At 41.1% G+C, this 20,946-nt stretch overlaps 1 protein-coding gene across 1 annotated transcript in view; it reads right to left on the bottom strand.

Annotated features, from left to right (window-relative positions):
- Positions 1 to 20,946, bottom strand: part of CDH22 (cadherin 22) — a 645,289-nt gene that overhangs the window by 24,872 nt on the left and 599,471 nt on the right. Inside the window, exons 8-9 of the mRNA XM_073606249.1 lie at positions 12,215 to 12,468; positions 3,769 to 3,902 (exon numbers count right to left, since the gene is read on the bottom strand). Of these exons, the coding sequence (XP_073462350.1) occupies positions 3,769 to 3,902; positions 12,215 to 12,468 (388 nt within the window). The remainder of the gene's footprint in view (positions 1 to 3,768; positions 3,903 to 12,214; positions 12,469 to 20,946) is intronic.

Raw genomic sequence — 20,946 nt, 5'->3', positions numbered from 1 at the left:
GGGATTGTGCTTTGAGGGTTAGATGCCAGGGGTTGCTACAAGGACTGAGACTGCTCTTACAGAGTCTCAGACTAGCTGGCTGTCCCCTTTGCCTCTAGCAATATCTAAGGTTGCTATAGAAGTATGGTACTTTGCTTGACAATCTGTCCTCTAATACCTACATATGTCTTTTGAGAATCCTGCACCCTCATCCTTTACCTGCCTGTATTTAAGTTCTGCTATAAATCTTCAAGAAGACACCCCTAGACTGAGCCTGAGTTTTGTCGGTGTGTTCTGGAGCTGGTACCTGGGTTGGCAGCCTCTGAGACCTACAGTATTTTCAGTGGACCCCTTCATGGGTGAGTACTACATTGTATTAATGTTTTTTTAGAGACTAGTGGTTAATGTCCTAACACTAGAGCACCACCACCAAAAACAGCAGTTTGAATTTCAAAGCTCTTTTCCTTCGCATTAGATCATATCTCCTTATCACATTGCAAATTCTAGGATTTCTCACACATCTGTCTTTAGTCTTTAAGAATAAAACCTGCACTATGAGAAACATGCAGGCTGCCTTTACTAAGCTCCTTCCCAAAAATCATAGCTGAATGGGACAGATGTCAGTTTTGTGACACCCATGCCCCTTCAGTTTGTGTCCTCATTTTGACAGAGGTCTGCAGCGGACCAGTGATGGTTTTGGATGGACACAAGTCTGTTTACATCTGCCTGCCCATAGACCTGCATGGAGCTTCTGATGAGGCCTGCCTTAAAAACTGACCGGCAGACCTGATCAGAAAGCATACCTCCCAACAGCCCTGGATTGGACGGGACATTCCCACATCTGCAAACTTGTCCCACTATCCCGCTGTGAGGGAGGTATGTCCCGCATAATTGTTTTCATCCAGGGATACCAGGAAATTTCGCGTCCCCCCCTTCCCCCGCTGCCGGGCCAGTTAGAAAGCACAGTGTGCTTCGTGCATGCGCAGTAAGTAACCAGCAATGAAGCTGAAAGGCTTCACTGCCTGGTTCCCTTACCAGGAATGGCTGTGGCAGCACCCAGGAGTCGATCCGAAGATCGGCTGGGGTGCTGACATCACGAGCTCCCTGAACAGGTAAGTGCCCTAATATTAAAAGTCAGCAGCTGCAATATTTGTAGCTGCTGACTTTTACATTTTTTTTTTTGGCTGGACCTCTTCTTTAACTGTTCTAGGGACTCCGGCATGTCAGTAATGGGGAAGACATCAGCTGCAAGGAGACTACAGGAAATACCGCGACTACCCTGTTTCCCCGAAAATAAGACCTAGCGTGATTGTCGGTGATGGCTGCAATATAAGCCCTACCCCCCAAATAAGCCCTAGTTAAAGTCCTTGTAGGTCTTATTTTCAGGGTAGGGCTTGTTTTTGGGGAAACGGGGTAGGCCTTTTTTTGGGGGGTAGGGCTTATATTGCAGCCATCACCAACAATCACGCTAGGTCTTATTTTCGGGGAAACAGGGTAGTTCTTTACCCTCTGTCTTCCTTTTTGGCACATTTTCCAGAGTTCAGTTTCTCTTAAAAGGCTTACCAACTGCTTCTTAAACAATAAGTTCACCTTTATAACATGCTTCAATATGTTACAGCCCTGGCCAAGAGTTTTGAGAATCACACAAATAATAATTTTCACAAAGTCTGTTGCCTCAGTTTTTATGATGGCAATTTGCATATACTCGAGAATGTTATGAAGAGTGATCAGATGAATTGCAATTAATTGCAAAGTCCCTCTCTGCCATGAAAATTAACTTAATCCCAAAAAAACATTTCCACTGCATTTCAGCCCTGCCACAGAAGGACCAGCTGACAACATCATGTCAGTGATTCTCTCATTAACACACATGTCAATGTTGACTAGGACAAGGTTGTAAATCACTCTATAATGCTGATTGAGTTAGAACAACAGACTGGAAGCTTTAAAAGGTGGGTGGTGCTTGAAATCATTGTTCTTCCTCTGTTAACCATGGTTATCTGAAAGGAAACATGTGTAGTCATCATTGCTTTGCACAAAAGGGATTCACTGGCAAGGATATTGCTGCTACTAAGATTGGACCTAAATCAACCATTTATTGGATCATCAAGAACTTTAAAGAGAGAGTTTCAATTGTTGTGAAGAAGGCTTCAGGGTACCCAAGAAATCCAGCAAGCGCCAGGACCGTCTCCTACAGTTGATTCAGCTGCAGGATTGGGGCATCGCCAATGCAGAGCTTGATCGGGAATAGCAGCAGGCAGGTGTGAGTACATCTGCATGCACAGTGAGGAGAAGACTTTTGAAAGACGGCCTGGTGTTAAGAAGGGCAGGAAAGAAGCCACTTCTCTCCAGGAAAAACTTCAGGGACAGACTGATATTCTGCAAAAGGTACAGGAATTGGACTGCTGAGGACTGGGGTAAGGTCATTTTCTCTGATGTTCCAATTGTTTGGGGCATCCGGAAATAACCTTGTCCGGAGAAGAAAAGGTGAGCGCTACCATCAGTCCTGTGCCATGCCAATAATAAAGCATCCTGAGACCATTCATGTGTGGGCTTGCTTCTCAACCAATGCAGTGGGCTCACTCACAATTTTGCAGAACACAGCCATGAATAAAGAATGGTACAAAAACTTCCTCCGAGAGAAATTTCTCTCAACCATCCAAGAACAGTTTGGTGATGAACAATGCATTTTCCAGCATGATGGAGCACCTTACCATAAGACAAAAGTGATAAGTGGCTTGGGGAACAAAACATTAAAATTTTGGGTCCATGGCCAAAAACCCTACAAATTCTGAAAAACTCCAAGCATTGATTATGCAAGAATGGGCAGTCAGGATGTAGCCCAGAAGTTGATTGACAGCATGCCAGGGCGAATTGCAGAGGTCTTGAAAAAGAAGGGTCAACACTGCAAATATTGACTCTTTGCATACACTTAATGTATGTATGTCAATAAAAGCCTTTAACGTTTCTGAAATGCTTGTATACTTCAGTATACCATAGTAACATCTAACAAAAAGATCTAAAAACACTGAAGCAGCAGACTTTTGTGAAAATTAATATTTGTGTCATTCTCAAAACTTTTGGCCAGGGCTGTACAGTACAGCACCTGTCCGCATTCCTCTCACCTCCCACCCCCATACTCCCTATACCCTTTGTCACAATTCAAAAACAGTGTTGTTGTGCGGGACTCCGCCCGCACAGCTGCGTCATTCATAGCTTCCTGTGAATGAATGACCTACATGTACCATTGGCCACAGTGGCAGAGGTCTTGTAGTTCTCAATGAATGGCGAAGGTGCAGGTGAGCGCTCCCATAGTTTTTTTGACTCTTCCTGCATTTCAGTAACGGTCTGCCCATATGGGAGGTACTGAGAGTCTGCAGTATCCTGGCATTGCACCCGCGATCTGCTAATCATGGTTGCAATGCTTTACAGACTGCAGTGTAAAAAAATAATAATTGCAAATTTTTTTTACCTGCAAAAAAGATTTGCATTTATTATTCTTTTTTTTTTACAAAAAGTGAAATTATTCTTTACCTAGTAACTGGAATAGGTTTTTGAATACAGTCAATGCTCAGACAGAAATAATGATTTGTGAATTTTCATCACCCTTAACCTGAAAGCTTTTATTTTGTATTTATTGCAGTACCTGAAAATGTAACCCAACTATGACCAACAATAGTTAGACCGGACTGTAATAAGCACTAAATTCATGATGGAAGCAGACCATTAAAATGGATACATGACACTGACTGGTACGCGAACAGAGGTAAAATAAAGACGTAAGAAAACCTGCTTCCATTGCCTGAACAGTCAAATTGTGCCAGCCAGAGGTCTCACGGTCCAAGGGTTTGGTTATTCTAACTTCACCTGTCTCTTCATCAATTTTGAAAATTCCATCATCTAATGATTTGTCCAGTGAATACCTGGGGGATTGAACACATTTAGATGTAAGTTATACTTTTGAGAGAATGAGAGAAAAGATAAGGCTTTAAAAAGAAAGTGCAGAAAAAATCTGACCTGAAAATATTTTCTAACACCCAGTACCTACATGACTAATGGCTTCTGGCAATAAGCAATCAGTCCTTGGCACTACCATGTTTCCCTGAAAATAAGCCCAGGTCTTATATTCATTTTGGCAACAAAAGACACAGTAGGGCTTATTTTGAGAGTGGGTCTTACCATGTAATGTGCTGTCTTCTCTCCCCATCTCCCTGCCTGCCTGTCAAGAATCCCCAGTGTGAACCTGGTTAAAATGCTTGTAAAATCCTATAATCCACTGTATTACAGTAGTATATAATGTACAATGTGTGTGTTTCTGTAATATAATTGTGCCAAATACCTTCGTTATATCTCCACACGGTGATTCCGTGACACGCCACAGCTCTCTTCCCTGCTCCGAGCACTGCAGGGGGGGGGGGGGCAGAGATCCCCCACTGATTGCTGGGAGAAGAGGAGGAGAGCAGCGGGAGGTCAGCTGACCGCCGAGCGACGCTGTACTGAAGGTATTTCGCAAAATTATATTACAAAAACACACACATTGTATATTATATACTACTGTAATAGTGTGGATTATAGGATTTTACAAGCATTTTAAACTAGGGCTTATTTTTGGGGTAGGGCTTGTATTGCAGCCCTCCTGGAAAATAATGCTAGGTCTTATTTTCGGGGTAGGTCTTATTTTTGGGAAAACACGGTACTAGGGTCACAATACACGTAACAATATGACCATATGATTTTTGTACAATCAACTTTAGATATACCAAAAATATGTAATATGAAGATCAGGCCTTTGCACTACATAGTTGCTGGTAATTCAATGTACACAATGAACTTTTGTTTCCCTGAACATAAATGGCTGATTTCGCTTATACTGCATGACCACAATTACTGAGCCTGCAGTTACTGTGTGGTCACTGTCTAGTCTCTTGACATATGTGTGTACTCCTCCTTTGCATTCCTATCAACACAAACATCACCCTCCTCAATACTGAACTGGAAATGTAAGAAAAAAGAGTGCCACCCCAATGGTCTAGAAGTCCAAAGATAACAAAGATAATTATTTCACCATAATCAAAAAACAATGTGTTCAGGGGTTGTGGCATTTATGAGGGCTGTAAGGAATACAAACAATGTATGTAAATAATAACAATAAAACAATACTATGTTATTATTTATATACACATAGTTTATATTCCTTTTAACCCTGATGAAGGGGAAGGGCTATAGCCTGAAACGGCTAGACAGTTACCTATGGACTTTATGAAACAAACACTTTTTGGCTCCCATCAGACTGTACACACCTCTCAAAAACACAATGACCACCCCTTACCCTATGGTAAATGGGATTTTTTTTCATCTTTACCACTATATATGGTATATACATGTTTGATAGTTGCTGATTATTATTGAGTATCATACACGGCTGCTCAAAAGGATTAGGGAAATTAAGGGAAGCACAGAATATTGAGACACCTGAACTAATTACTAGGTAGGTCATTAAAACCAAGGCCCCGACTCATCCCCAGTAATGTCTAGATATTTTAAAGACACTACACTACACTGGGTTGTTTTAGACAAAGTCCACTTACTGTGTGATGTTATACCCATAGGTCTTCCTAACCAATAAAAACAAACTACAGACAACTGCATTTGAGTTTATCCGCCATGGTTCTGAGGTAAGTCAGACTCACCTCTACCCCCTTCTGCATTATTTTCATACTTCCTCATCATGAAAGTTTTTATACAGGGTCAGCTGTGTTCAGAAGTGACATTTAGTTTTTCTTGCCTCATTAATATCAGTGACATTGTGTCACCACCACTTTATGTAGACAGTCAGGCTCACATGGTTTCCAACACCATAATTTCCAGTCTCACTGCTTAACTCTCCCACATTCTCATTCTCATTCATCATATCTTCACTATACCACTATTACTGTCTAACCCTTATTTGCATGTTATGGTTGTACATCTGTATCATTCTAAAAAAAGTGTGTATATATCCTTTGATACAATTTAGTGTGTATACATTCATATACATGTGGTTGGCTCTATATACACATATACATAATCGTGGGGTTCCAGGTATGTTTCCATTTTTTACGCCCATTACATTCCACAAAAGAGGACACACTCTGGTTTTAGTGGTTCGGCTATAGTGGTTCATGATCACAGCAATATATGGTAATTACCAATATTTTAATCTATTTACACATTTTTTTTAAACTTAGGCCCCTTTCACACTGGGGCGGTAGGGGGCGTCGGCGGTAAAACAGCGCTATTTTTAGCGCTGTTTTACCGTGGTATTCAGCCGCTAGCGGTGCGGTTTTAACCCCCAGCTGGCAGCCGAAAAAGGGTTAAATCCACTCGTATAGAGCGGCTATAGCCGCGGTATTGCTGCGGTATAGCCGCGCTGTCCCATTGATTTCAATGGGCAGGAGCGGTTTAGGAGCGGTGAATACATCGCTCCTTCACCGCTCCAAAGATGCGGCTGACAGGAGATTTTTACTTCTCCTGCCAGCGCACTGCTTCAGTGTGAAAGCCCTCGGGCTTTCACACTGAACAAACAGCGGAGGCTGTTTTGGGGCGGTTTGCAGGCGGTATTTTTAGAGCAATAACGCCTGCAAACCGCCCCAGTGTGAAAGGGGCCTTACTTTTTTCATTTTGAATTTATATGTCTTACGCTTACTTTCAGTCAAACTACCAATGAGGCCAGCTCTATTGCATGTGCATTTATTTGTTATGTATATATATTTGTGTGTGTACCTTGGGCACATGTGCGTTGCATGCACACTCAGTGTGCATGAACATGTGTGTTTGCATACATGTGTACATGGGTGTATACACATGTGTACTGTATATACATATGTATGTATGTGTGTGTGTATATATATATATATATATATATATATATATATATGCATATGTATATATGTATATGCATTTTTTTACACTCTGGATAGATTTTATACTGTTCTCCATAGATATATACATATATATCCATAATCCAGATTTTTTATATATATTACGATTCTAATATTTGTATTATCGTCTGCAATTCTCTACATATGTCTATTTGGCGTCTGTTTAATATAGAACACTGCGATGTGGAAGGATAAATCCCAAAAGTGAAGGATATTTCACTCATATGGTTACACCACTCAACTAGAGTTATACCACCCTTCCAGTTGTCTCTCTATTATAACATGCAGACCAAGACTCTGATGAAGAGGAAAACCCTCGAAATGCGTTAACCAAGTATTCATCTCATTTTAACCCTTGTATGGGTATTATTTTATGTCAATCCATCTAGTGACAACATTGTCGTTAGCTAGTATTATTACTATTTTTATTTTGAATACGTAGTATCCACCCCTGTATTAACTCATTTGTTTATTGGAATAAACTGTTTACTATGATTTATGCAACAGACCACGCGCCTTCCTTTTTTTTTCTACATAGCATTTCGGACTTCCCCTAGCCGGCCTAGGCAGCGGGGTATGCATGATCAGTTCACTACCAGGAAATACTACCATTTGTACTAAGGCCCTCTGTACTAGCACAGGATAATAACTTTTCTAACTACAGTATACCTTTACAGAATATGGTTTGCCTGCTCTACGATCCCTAAACCTTTGATGTGGATCTCTCATTTTCTTTACAACTTACTATACTCAACAGGGGCACCCTTGAGACCTCTAATTGTTAGAGAGCTGCCTAACTATAGGCCTTATGCAGACTGGACCAAGACATTTTGGACAATTTCATGCTCCCATCTTTGTGGGAACAGTTTGGGGATGGACCCTTTCTGTTCCAACATGACTGTGCACCAGTGCACAAAGCAAGGTCCATAAAGACATGGATGAGCAAGTTTGGGGTGGAGGAACTTGGCTGGCCTGCACAGAGTCCTGACCTCAACCCAATAGAACACCTTTGGAATAAATTAGAGGGGAGACTGAGAGTCAGGCCTTCTCATCCACATCAGTGCCTGACCTCACAAATGCGCTTCTGGAAGAATGGTCAAACATTCCCATAGAAACACTCCTAAACCTCGTGGGCAGCCTTCCCAGAAGAGTTGAAACTGTTATAGCTGCAAAGGGTGGACAACTCAATATTGAACCCTATGGACTAAGACTGGGAGGCCAATAAAGTTCATGTGCGTGTAAAGGCAGGTGTCCAAATACTTTTGGTGATATAGTGTATGTTCATTGCTGATTCTATGTTGCTCTGGAACAATTGTTCCTGTTATCTCCATAATGATCTTGGGTGGTTAGAATCTTGTACAGAGCCAAATTTGCTATTGATTTGAATACCAAAAGGGAATATTTTGAATGATCTGATCGGAGTATGTACATAAGGCATTTCCATAAAGCGCAGTATTATCAGAAAATATTGTCACGTTTTGTCCAAGAAAAATGTTCTGTACATTTACAAGCTTTTTAAAAGCCCAGCTCCAGTTTTATAAAGAGATTTTAACTTTATGTTAAAACCCTTAAACAATAAATTGAAAATCTAACGGCAGCAATTACTATATTAAAACAGTATAATTATTTCCAATGAAATGAACTTCAAGGTTCAGTTAGAGACATTATTAAAATGCACATTATGTTCTTTTTATAATCAAAATATATACCATATAAGAACACACAGCCAAAACGACTCCAGAAATAAATTAAGTTCCTTTGGATACAGAATAAAGACTGTCGGAGAGCTTGCTTTGGATATCATTGGTGGTTATTAAATAAAAAGCTATTTCAAAAACATACAACTTCTTTTCACCATATTAGATATGTAATGCAATGGAAATAATGTGTATAAAAATATGCACAGTTCAGAACAAAATATGCATTGTGGATTGGTTCTCAGCGTGCAAAAGCTTGCTAAATGCATACATTTTACACACGATAAGCCATGTATGCAATAATTTTATACAACATTAGACTAGGTTGCTTTTACCCCTCTACTTTACCTCTCTATCATATTTCTGTAATTAACATAAAAAGACCTAAAAGAATTCTTTCTTTCTAAATGTCCATTAACACTTATTGCACTGTGGCTACACAGCCATCACAGGGCATAGCAAAGCGCATACCACACTGGGTTGAGAGGCCATTAATTTTTGAATGTCACCCCAACACACTAACAAAACACACTTCCACTGCAATGTACCACAAAACTTGTGTGTTGTAGTATGCTTCATTTAAAAAATGGCGTCTGTCCAATTTTCTCTGTGATGTGATATGTTGGTAACCCATTTAAATTAAGGGCTGCCTTAAGGCAATACTCATAGCGAGTGGCACAACACACTTTACCATGTGTTTGTTATTGCAACACAGAAAAAGAATGCAATGCCCCTAGATCAATTGGCATTAAAAGATTGAAAAGATCACCCATATATTCATGGCAATAAAGCAAGCCATTGTTCGGCGTGTGGGCGATGACGTCATACCCGGTACGGCCTGCTGCCCAGAGTTGACAGCGGGGGATAGTGGAGACACCTGTCTCCAACAATCAGCCTGTTCGCTATAGGATTACCCTCATGTGTTTTCAATTATTTTAGTGCCTGTTTACTCGCCCCTGCAGTCACATGATGGGGCTATTTCTTGTACTTATATTGTTGGGACTCCATTGCTGCCCATGGCTGGTACAACATAGAGGAGATCCCTGGGTTGAGAAGAACAGGCTTACAATTTTGTGAACTGACAGACCCTTATTGGTAAGCCCAGGTCCCTTATTAACTTGCTTCCCGGCCTCTGTATAGCCATTTTGTAAATCACTTTGAGTCCCTAAGACTTGCTTTTAAATTTTTTCCAGATATCATAAGGCCATTTTAAGTATACCTCTCTGCTTAGGCAGGGGGATATGCTTTCTTTTTTTTTTGAGGTCTGAATTTCTTTCATGGGAGATGTAGATATTTAACTTCAGGTGTGGACTCATAATAATTTTTTATATTAATTTGTTAGGAATATACCAGTTATCCAGGCTGATTTTCCAATATCCCTTGTGCTTTGGACTTATGGCTGCAGACCCATGGCACTTTTTCCCAATGCCTTTGTGAACCTCCAACATAATATAGGATGGTTGTAATCTTGATCATGTAAATGTACTTTGATAGTTCTGCACCCCTGAATGCGTGTATTCTCAGTTTTGAGGAGGTCAAAAGTTGGGTTCATGGAACGCTCATGAAAAGCTGACCGCCATCTTTAGTGACACGCATGACAAATTCCTATGGGTTTGGCAACCCTGGCTTGACCACTTCCCTCCATCTCAAATGACCTCCCGCTTCCTAAAACTATAGCCACTCTTTATTGGGTTGACTGGGATACTCTACCCTACACCCCCCTATTATTAATGTTTCTTCCCTCACTTCCGGGCCCTCCTCCCTCTTTCTCTTTCTTTTATCCCCCTTTATACCTCCCTAAGCCCCCCCGTGTTTTTTGTTTTCTCTAACCGGGCCTTCCCATGATGGGCTTTACTAGGCTCCAGTGCTATCAGTAAGGCCATGACTAATGAGTAGGATATTGTTCCTATTGCCCTGTTGTTGGTTTTCTCATCTTCGTCAACAGTTAATGCGTATCTACACAGCAAGACTATCTTTCACTCTCTATAAAATATTCTATTGCCAAATAGAAAAAAAAAAATATTCTAATTGCCTAGGTCGTACCCTACTGTTATGATGTTGTTTCTAAGGCGCCTTATCAATGGTGGATGATTTGTACAATTGTTGATTGGAATGTACTCTTTATTTGCACTGTATGCGTACTATTCCTTTTGTTAAAACTTCAATAAAAATTAAGTACAGTTATTTGCCACACACTTTCATCTGGGTGCCAGGGGCTGTGTATATCTATAGGCTCCACTGAAGGAAATCTGGCCCTGAGTGACAGGAAGTGTGCTTTATGCTACCGAATGGCCAACTGTGTCTATCAATAAGAAAATGTGAGCCCCAATTTAGTGTACTTGACAGATTAGGTAATTAAAATTAATTGTCCACATTCATCTTATTGACTGCCTGTCTGCTTAATAAAATGACAGATTGATACAAGAAGTATTCTGGGTGGTTACTGTGAGCAATGCACTTAAAACCTTACTAAGTAAGGCTGTTTTACAAAATCACAGTGTCATTAATAAACAGATGTAGATGGATTAAGTATTTGACTATGACATACCTTCTGATATTAGGACGTTTCTAAAGTTCTTTGCCATCTCTATATACTATATAATTCTACTTAAACATAGTAAAACTTGGAAAACATAAGTTAGTGCCTATCTGTCCTATCTATTCTATACCTCCATACAGTTTTACTGTTCCCACAACTAACATAGAAGTCATCCTCTGGCATTTAGCATCTAATCCTCTTTTCTGTTTCTGATTATCAGCATTGGACAGTACCATGTTCACCATGGTTAAAAATTAGATAGTTACAGACAATTACAAGAGCTGCTATCAGTATGTGACTTTCTAACCTTTCCAGTCATGTCTGTGCCTGAGAAGACAATTGGGACAGAAGTTTTTAGACTATCAGGGATATTTCTGTGAGGACAAACTATAGCAGAATGTAATATTGCCCTGCAAAAAGCTGCATCTTAGGCAGCAGACATTTTTGCCTTGCCCAACTTGCTTACAGAATCACAAATTGCAAACTCTCACCCTCAACTTCCATGTTTATTTATGCCATAAGGCTGAAGGTTTGTGGCCATGACACATATTTGAGCTTGTTGAACATTTGATTCATAAACCATGTTCATTTCTATGGCGTTGGTACTCTTTATGGCTATACCAGCCTCCAGTCTTCTGGGAAGGCTTTCACAAGATTTAGAAGCTTGTCGGTGGAGATTTTTAAACATTTAGCCAAAAGATCTTTTGTGGGGTTAGGCATTGATTTTGGACAAAAAGTAACTGGCTTGCAATTAACATTCCAATTCATTCCAAGGGTGTTCAATAGGGATGAAGCCAGGGCTCTGTGCAGGCTACTCAAGTTCCACCACACCATGTCTTCATGAATTGGGCTTTGTGCACAGGGGAACAGTCATCCTGGAAAAGAAAAGTGCCTTTCCAAAACTGTTGCCACAAAACTGGAAAGAAGCAATGGTCTAAATTGACGAGGTATGCTATAGCATTACCCTTCCCTGGAAACACCTGAATCAGTAATTTGAGGGGGGTAGTGTTCACAACAAGAGCTGCGTTGACAAATACAGGCACCATTAATATAAGCTATCACAACAACCCACAAGTTACCTGACTGAATTGTTGGCTTTATCTGGATCACTAGCTGTAATTACTACAACCACTAATCCAATGTGTGCATCCTCAGAAACTTCAATGACCCCACTCAGTGGGTGAAACTTAGGAGGTTCATCCACATCCTGGACTGACACTTTCACAATTGCTTGATCCCGAAAGGTGCCCAAATCCGAGAAACGGGGATCCACAAAGCGGTTTTGCGCTTCTAAGACCAGAGAGTGCTCTTTCTGCATCTCGAAATCCAGAGGCTGCAAAACAAAGACAAAGATCTAATGGTAAACCCAACATTCTGAGACCCAGTTTTGCTAATAATGTGAATAAAAATGAACGGGTCAACAGGGCAAGAGAAAGTGAAATGGAAATACCAGTTAGTGTATAAGTAACTTATTTGAAAATGAATGCTCTGCAAATTCCTGCAAACATTAAAGAATATGCTTATTAATGATAGCTCTGTAATTACTTTTAGATAGGAGAAGAAAGTTCTTTAGCAGGGGAATTTTAAATGATGTGTGATAAATAGAATGGAGACTCACAAGCTCTGTTCTCTTGACCATATCTAAGAAAGTTAATAATGGTAATTGTGATCACATTCATTAAGTTCAGTATCTAACACATTGCATAACTTAAAGGGAAAGCATAGTGGATTTCAGGGAGCACATTTTTTATTTATTGCAGTGTGCCTCTTCCATATAATTATTACTGTATTAAATGTAGAGATTTGTAAATTAGCCCCTAAAGGGAGCTCTCAGTGGTTTACTGTAGTCATTCTGTCTCTCTAATAATATCTGTTGACATACCATATCAGCCATCTAGGGTGTGCTTTATTTTTAAATAGTGAGCCGACTTATAGGGGCCATACCACAACTATATTGCTGTTCTAAAAAAAAAAAAAAAAAAGATTTATGAAGCATAATGATGTAGTTTACAGATGTGCTTAGAGCTCCACTGGCTTTGGAAGTCAGAAACCTGTGGAGCAATAATGAATAAATGGAAGGTGCAGTAAAAAAACAACCCGGGAGAAGAGTCATGTGACTGGTCCAAGTACGTTATATATACGTAATATAATCAGCTCTCCTCAAATCTTGGATTTTTCTCTGCTCCATTAAGCATTGGTAACTTCTTAAATCACAGCAGGCTTCACACTGCAGCCCATACAGTATTTAATGAATGGTCTGTAATATGAAGGCTGTGATATGCGGAGCCCCATGGAGTATAGAAAAATCCACTGCCTTTTATAAAATGGCCCTACAGACTTAGATTGTGAGAAAGAGCAGCAAGGGGGCTCTATGGTAATATACACGGTGACACATGCTTTGCTGAAGTGCATAGAAATGCATTGGAAATGTGTGTTGCCATTCATTTTGAAAAGCACATGCGCACAACTGCGCACCCTAATTCACAATGTGCTTTGCTGTGCACTGCAAGTGAAACAACAAAGGTGGAGCATAAGGATTTGGAATTTCAGAAATTTCAGTAATGTTGGTACTTTAAGCATAAAATTCAGTATAACATCATTAAGTTAAAAGCTGGTGCAGGTTTGCATGTGGGTGCGGTCTACTGGGCCCATGCACGTGGGATCAGAGGCGGCTCTAGACTTTGTGAGGCCTTAGGCAAAACTTAGACATGAGGCCCCACTCACTCCCATAATGGGAAAAATAATTCAAGGGGTGAAAATGAACTGTATTAGGAGTGTACAGTATAGGGGAGTGGACAGTACAGGGGGTGGGTAAGTGGGCATAATAAAGATATATTTTCCTCAAGCAGAGCTGCACAGGGAAGCTGCTCTCACAGATCCTACCTATTCTGGTAGGCTGTCACAAAGAGAGAAATAAAGGGGGATGGGTGGAGAAGGAAGGAAGGAAGGAAGGAAGGAAGGAAGGAAGGAAGGAAGGAAGGAAGGAAGGAAGGAAGGAAGGAAGGAAGGAAGGAAGGAAGGAAGGAAGGAGAAAAAGAGAGAAAGAAAGATGGAAGGAAAGATGGAAAGAAAGAAAGAAAGAGAAAAAAAGATGGAAGGAAAGAAAGAAAGAGAAAGAAAGATGGATGGAAGGAAAGAAAGAAAGAGAAAGAAATATGAATGGAAAGAAAGAAAGAAAGAAAGAAAGAAAGAAAGAAAGAAAGAAAGAAAGAAAGAAAGAAAGAAAGATGGATGGAAGGAAAGAAAGAAAGAAAGCGAAAGAAAGATGGATGGAAGGAAAGAAAGAAAGAAAGAAAGAAAGAAAGAAAGAAAGAAAGAAAGAAAGAAAGAAAGAAAGAAAGAAAGAAAGAAAGAAAGAAAGAAAGATGGATGGAAGGAAAGAAAGAAAGAAAGAGAAAGAAAGATGGATGGAAGGAAAGAAAGAAAGAGAAAGAAAGATGGATGGAAGGAAAGAAAGAAAGAGAAAGAAAGATGGATGGAAGGAAAGAAAGAGAAAGAAAGATGGATGTAAGGAAAGAAAGAAAGAGAAATAAAGATGGATGGAAGGGATGGAAGGAAAGAAAGAAAGAGAAAGAAAGATGGATGGAAGGAAAGAAAGAAAGATGGATGGAAGGAAAGAAAGAAAGATGGATGGAAGGAAAGAAAGAAAGATGGAAGGAAAGAAAGAAAGAAAGAGAAACAAAGAAAGAAAGAGAAAGAAAGATGGAAAGAAAGAAAGAAAGAGAAAGAAAGATGGAAGGAAAGAAAGAAAGAGAAAGAAAGATGGAAGGAAAGAAAGAAAGAGAAAGAAAGATGGACGTAAAGAAAGAAAGAGAAAGATGGATGGAAGGAAAGAAAGAAAGAGAAATAAAGAGGATGGAAGGAAAGAAAGAAAGATGGATGAAAGGAAAGAAAGAGAAAGAAAGAAGGAAAGAAAGAGAAAACAAGATGGAAAGAAAGAAAAAAATAGAAAGAAAGAAAGATGGAAGGAAAGAAAAAAAGAGAAAGAAAGATGGATGGAAAGAAAGAAAGAAAGAAAGAAAGAAAGAAAGAAAGAAAGAAAGAAAGAAAGAAAGAAAGAAAAAGAAAGAAAGAGAGAGAAAGATGGAAGGAAGGAAAGAAAGAGAGAGAAAGATGGAAGGAAGGAAAGAAAGAAAGAGAAATAAAGATGGATGGAAGAAAAGAAAGAAAGAGAAAGAAAGATGGATGGAAGGAAAGAAAGAAAGAGAAAAAAAGATGGATGGAAGGAAAGAAAGAAAGAGAAAAAAAGATGGAAAGAAAAAAAGAAATAGAAAGAAAGATGGAAGAAAAGAAAGAAAGAGAAAGATGGATGGATGGAAAGAATGAGAGATGGAAGGAAAGAAAGAAAGAAAGAAAGAAAGAAAGAAAGAAAGAAAGAAAGAAAGAAAGAAAGAAAGAAAGAAAGATGGATGGAAAGAAAGAGAAGGGGGTGGAGGAAGAAGGGAAGGAAGAGCATCCCCTACATCAGTGTACTCACTGGGACGCAGGAGGGACTGGAGGGATGGATGGATGGATCAGACTCCCCTTTTCCTTTTCTGTTTTCTTCTTCAGCTTGAATCTTCCCGCCCACACATCCCCTTCTGAGGCAGAGCAGAGAACACTGCCGAGGAGAGTGGGCGGGGCAGACACAGGAGGAGAGGGCGGGAGGAGGAGCAGAATCTCTCTCTCCTCTTCTGTTTGGCTGTGCGGGCAGCAGGGGGAGGGGGGAGATCTGTCAGAACAGGCTATGCTGAGCGGCTCTCCCTGTCTGTGATCCGGAGATGTACGTGAGCTCCGATCACACATCTCACTCGCAGCCTTGTTATCTCTCCCTGTAACAAAACGAGGGGACTCAGGACTGTGTGATGGCGGATACCTCTGCTGCTGGAAGGGGTGGCTCTCTAATTAGGTAAACAATCCAGCTGTGCAAGGCCCCTATGACTGCGAGGCCTGAGGCCACCGCCTATTTCGCCTAATTAGAGAGCCGCCTCTGCGTGGGATAACACTCATGTTGAGTGCGCTCATCTTTGCTGGTACCAGGCGGAGACTGCGGTCATGTGAAGAGTCAAAAAATAAGGCAGTTCCCCCGACTCTTCTTTTGGAAAGTGACTTGACCCATGTGAGTACACACTGTAATTTGCATTAGGAGGGACCTGCTGAGCCTGCGCCCATTCCACCAATCCAGCATACATCTGTTACCTCACTCCCAGAAACAGAATGGGGTCCCACAGAACACCTAGCATGAACCTCAAGCATGCTCTCACTTAACTCTGTCCTTCCCATACCATGTGACTAAGCCATAGATCTCCCTAACGCTAGTCTGCTATGCTAGTTTGTTACCATGGGAAATGGACTGCTAGGGAGGGAGCCAAGACATCAATCCCCTCACTACCGGAGGACCTGTCACCTTTAGCAGGTACCATGCTTAATGGCAGGTTGCTTTTAGCTTACTTCTAAACTTGGTTACCCATAGTGACTACACTTATATTCCTTGTCTTGCTGAGTTAATCCCTTGCAGTGGTGTTACTTCATACCCCATAATGCAATTCCAGACCCAGGTTCTTTGGAATACGCCAGAACCAACATGAACCCCTGTGAATAACTGCAGACCAGACTTAGAATGGTTAACAAACTCCCCAAAAGCCCAGAAACTGAGTTGAACACGTTAAACCCCTTCCCCAGCTGGGGCAGGCTGCTGGACTAACTACATACATTTCACCCTGCCTACACTCACCATCCCCTTATGCATAGTTTGGCTTGATTAGTTCCACCCTATCCATTAAGATATGCCTCCATATGTTCCACTCTTTGTATACTAGATGGAATCGAGCTTCGATAAATTACTTCTAAAGCAGGAACTCGGAGGTACCTTGGAACATGGAGCTTCTCCCAAACAGCTCTGCTATATATCTTTGGCCATTCCTCTTTGAGCTGTCGGAAGAGATCCTTAGGCATATAAGGAAATTTGTAGCCGTATTTGTTGAATGCAGTCATTGAAATATCTTTGAATTAAAAACAGTCAGGTTAGCTTTTACCAATGGGGACCATCCCTCGTGGGAGGTATGCGTTATCGGGACGGTGAGGGCACTGTGGCGGCCAGTCTTTTTTTGAGGACAGACACTGGGGCCACTGCTTCCTCAGGCAGTCACGGCAGGGAAATGACAGCCTTGGGCGAGGTGGGACACTCCTCCCCACTACTGTCGGATATCAGGGGATCTTTACCAACTTCTCTGCACAGAAAAAGAAGGTTTGGGAGACTCTGGAGCTCCAGATGAGGTGATAGCTGGAGTTACCAAGAGTAACGGCAAAGGCACCTGCTTATCAGTGTCCGGCATGGACAAAGTACTTATACAATCTGGGAGGGGTCTGGTGGGCATTGCTGCTACTGTAGGTGCCAACAGTGCAGCGGCAGAGGTGGATGTAAAGTCTTGCAAACAGGAGGTGGGTTGAGCTGAGTCCCCAATGGGTGAATCTCCTGTTGAAGATGCTGTGGTCAGCTGCTCGATTCCAGGTGCCATGGGGGGGGGGCAACCCAGGTGCTTCCTGTGGAATGTCAGAGGGGAGCAAAGCAGGTGGGCTTGTACTTTTTGCAGGAAGGGTGGGGCATGAAGGAACTGCAGGGATGTGAATTGCTGCGTAAACAGTTGGTGCTACATAAATCCTGTATAATAAATCTGAGAGGTTGGCAGTCCATCAGGATTAAGGTGGGAATATTTCTCCATCCCATCCACCTGGTGGAATAGCAGGGAGCCGCAGCCAGTGCAAGTGGCCCATGGGGAGCATGAAGGGCAGATAACTTGCAGCTGGCCTCTGCCTTGCACCCAACTATGGGAAAGTCCCGCTACAGGCCAGTACACTAGGCCTGTATCCAGCATAATAGGCTTCTTCCATGGATATATGGTAATGCTGAGGCGTAGCAAACCACGTGGAGATCTGGGCAGCTTCTGGGTTTTAAATGTTATATACGCCCTTATCAAAATTCCAACCAATCTGGGGACAGTGCCTGACTTAAGAGCTAATTTGGAGCACATCACAGCAGTCACATTTCAAGTCTCTAGACAAGCCTGGGCAAGTTCTAGAAACAAACTAACTAAAACAGCCATGGTCCCTTTTGGGATGGTCTTCAGGTGCATGTTGTGGGCATAGCTTGCTGACTATGCCAAGTGTGTGTGGGGTCTACTGCACCCATGCATGTGGGGTAACACTCATGTGGAGCATGCTCATCAATTCCCCCGGGCCAGGCAACCTGCCTACATGTACCTCTAAGTACCTGTCACATCAACTGGACTTGTTCTGCAATGTTGAAGACATTGAGTAGCTTATCGAAGCCCCTTCTTCAGTTTTAATGAGTGTCAGGAAAATACCCCAACATTTATGTCCACCCAGGTAGCACCAACGCCTTGACCCAATCACCACGGAAAGGCAGATGTTATTGTCCAAGTGTAGGATGAGAGGAGTATAAATTGTGAAACTACACTGTTCTTGTTAAATATCCCATCCTTGGTGTCAGGATGGCTTCACAGGTTTTAGTGGCTTAATAGTCTAGGAAAAAACTTCAACAATACAGAATAAGTCCAGTTTAATGTGATAAACTGCTGCTAGATATACCTGGATAAATGAGAACCTTCACAGGCTCTTGGTACCTTTACGTTATACCTGCAGAGTCTCTCTGAGGGCATTACCATAAAATCAACTCTCCGTAATCCCAGGCACCTGTGTTCAAAACTTCACCTGCAGTGCCTACTGTTGTTGAAATCTAGTTTTGCAATCTTATTCCCCGTACACACGATCGGAAATGCTGCCAGCAAAAGACCGATGTGAGCTTTTGGTCGGAAAATGCGACCGTGTGTATGCTCCATCGGACTTTTGCTGGCGGAATTCCAGCCAGCAAAAGATTGAGAGCAGGTTCTCTATTTTTCGGTCGGAAAAAGTTCCTATCTGAAAAAGCGATTGTCTGTATGCAGTTCGGACGCACAAAAAATCACGCATGCTCGGAAGCACTGAACTTAACCACTTAAGGACCAGATCATGCTGCTTAAGGACCAGAGGACTTTTTCCCATTTGGCACTGCGTCGCTTTAACTGCTAATTGCGCGGTCATGCAATGCTGTACCCAAACGAAATTTGCGTCCTTTTCTTTCCACAAATAGAGCTTTCTTTTGATAGTATTTGATCACCTCTGCCGTTTTTATTGTTTGCGCTATTTACGGAAAAAGACCGAAAATTTTGAACAAAAATGATATTTTCTACTGTTTGTTATAAAAAAAATCTAATAAACTCAATTTTAGTCATACATTTAGGCCAAAATGTATTCGGCCACATGTCTTTGGTAAAAAAAATGTCAATAAGTGTATATTTATTGGTTTACGCAAAAGTTATAGCGTCTACAAACTAGGGTACATTTTCTGGAATTTACACAGCTTTTAGTTTATGACTGCCTATGTCATTTCTTGAGGTGCTAAAATGGCAGGGCAGTACAACCCCCACAAATGACCCCATTTTGGAAAGTAGACACCCCAAGGAAATTACTGAGAGGCATGTTGAACCCATTGAATATTTATGTTGAACCCCAAGCTATTTGCTGAGAGGCATGGTGAGTATTTTGCAGCTCTCATTTGTTTTTGAAAATGAAGAAAGACAAGAAAAAACATTTTTTTTTCTTTTTTCAATTTTCAAAACTTTGTGACAAAAAGTGAGGTCTGCAAAATACTCACTATACCTCTCAGCAAATAGCTTGGGGTGTCTACTTTCCAAAATGGGGTCATTTGGGGGGTTTTGTGCCACCTGGGCATCCCATGGCCTCCGAAACTGTGATAGGCAGTGAAGAGTGAAATCAAAAATTTACGCCCTTAGAAAGCCTGAAGGCGGTGCTTGGTTTTCGGGGTCCCGTACGCGGCTAGGCTCCCAAAAAGTCTCACACATGTGGTATCCCCGTACTCAGGAGAAGCAACAGAATGTATTTTGGGGTGTAATTTCACATATTCCCATGGCATGTTTGAGCAATATATAATTTAGTGACAACTTTGTGCAAAAAAAAAAAAAAAAATTTGTCTCTTTCCCGCAACTTGTGTCACAATATAAAATATTCCATGGACTCAACATGACTCTCAGCAAATAGCTTGGGGTGTCTACTTTCCAAAATGGGGTCATTTGGGGGGGTTTTGAACTGTCCTGGCATTTTATGCACAACATTTAGAAGCTGATGTCACACATCACCCACTCTTCTAACCACTTGAAGACAAAGCCCTTTCTGACACTTTTTGTTTACATGAAAAAATTATTTTTTTTGCAAGAAAATTACTTTGAACCCCCAAACATTATATATTTTTTAAAGCAAATGCCCTACAGATTAAAATGGTGGGTGTTTCATTTTTTTTTTTTTTCACACAGTATTTGCGCAGTGATTTTTCAAACGCATTTTTTGGGGAAAAAACACACTTTTTAAAATTTTAATGCACTAAAACACACTATATTGCCAAAATGTTTGATGAAATAAAAAAGCTGATCTTAGGCCGAGTACATGGATACCAAACATGGCATGCTTTAAAATTGCGCACAAACGTGCAGTGGCGACAAACTAAATACATTTTTAAAAGCCTTTAAAAGCCTTTACAGGTTACCACTTTAGATTTAAAGAGGAGGTCTACTGCTAAAATTACTGCCCTCGATCTGACGTTCGCGGTGACACCTCACATGCATGGTGCAATTGCTGTTTACATTTGACGCCAGACCGACGCTTGCGTTCGCCTTTGCGCGAGAGCAGGGGGGGACAGGGGTGCTTTTTTTTTTTTCTTTATTATTTTTTTGCTTTTTTATCTTATTTTTAAACTGTT

This window comes from Aquarana catesbeiana, linkage group LG12, assembly GCF_042186555.1.
Source record: "Aquarana catesbeiana isolate 2022-GZ linkage group LG12, ASM4218655v1, whole genome shotgun sequence".
Classification (NCBI taxonomy): domain Eukaryota; kingdom Metazoa; phylum Chordata; class Amphibia; order Anura; family Ranidae; genus Aquarana; species Aquarana catesbeiana.
Note: the sequence above shows the minus strand (reverse complement) of the source record. Positions and strands in the feature narration are given on the sequence as shown.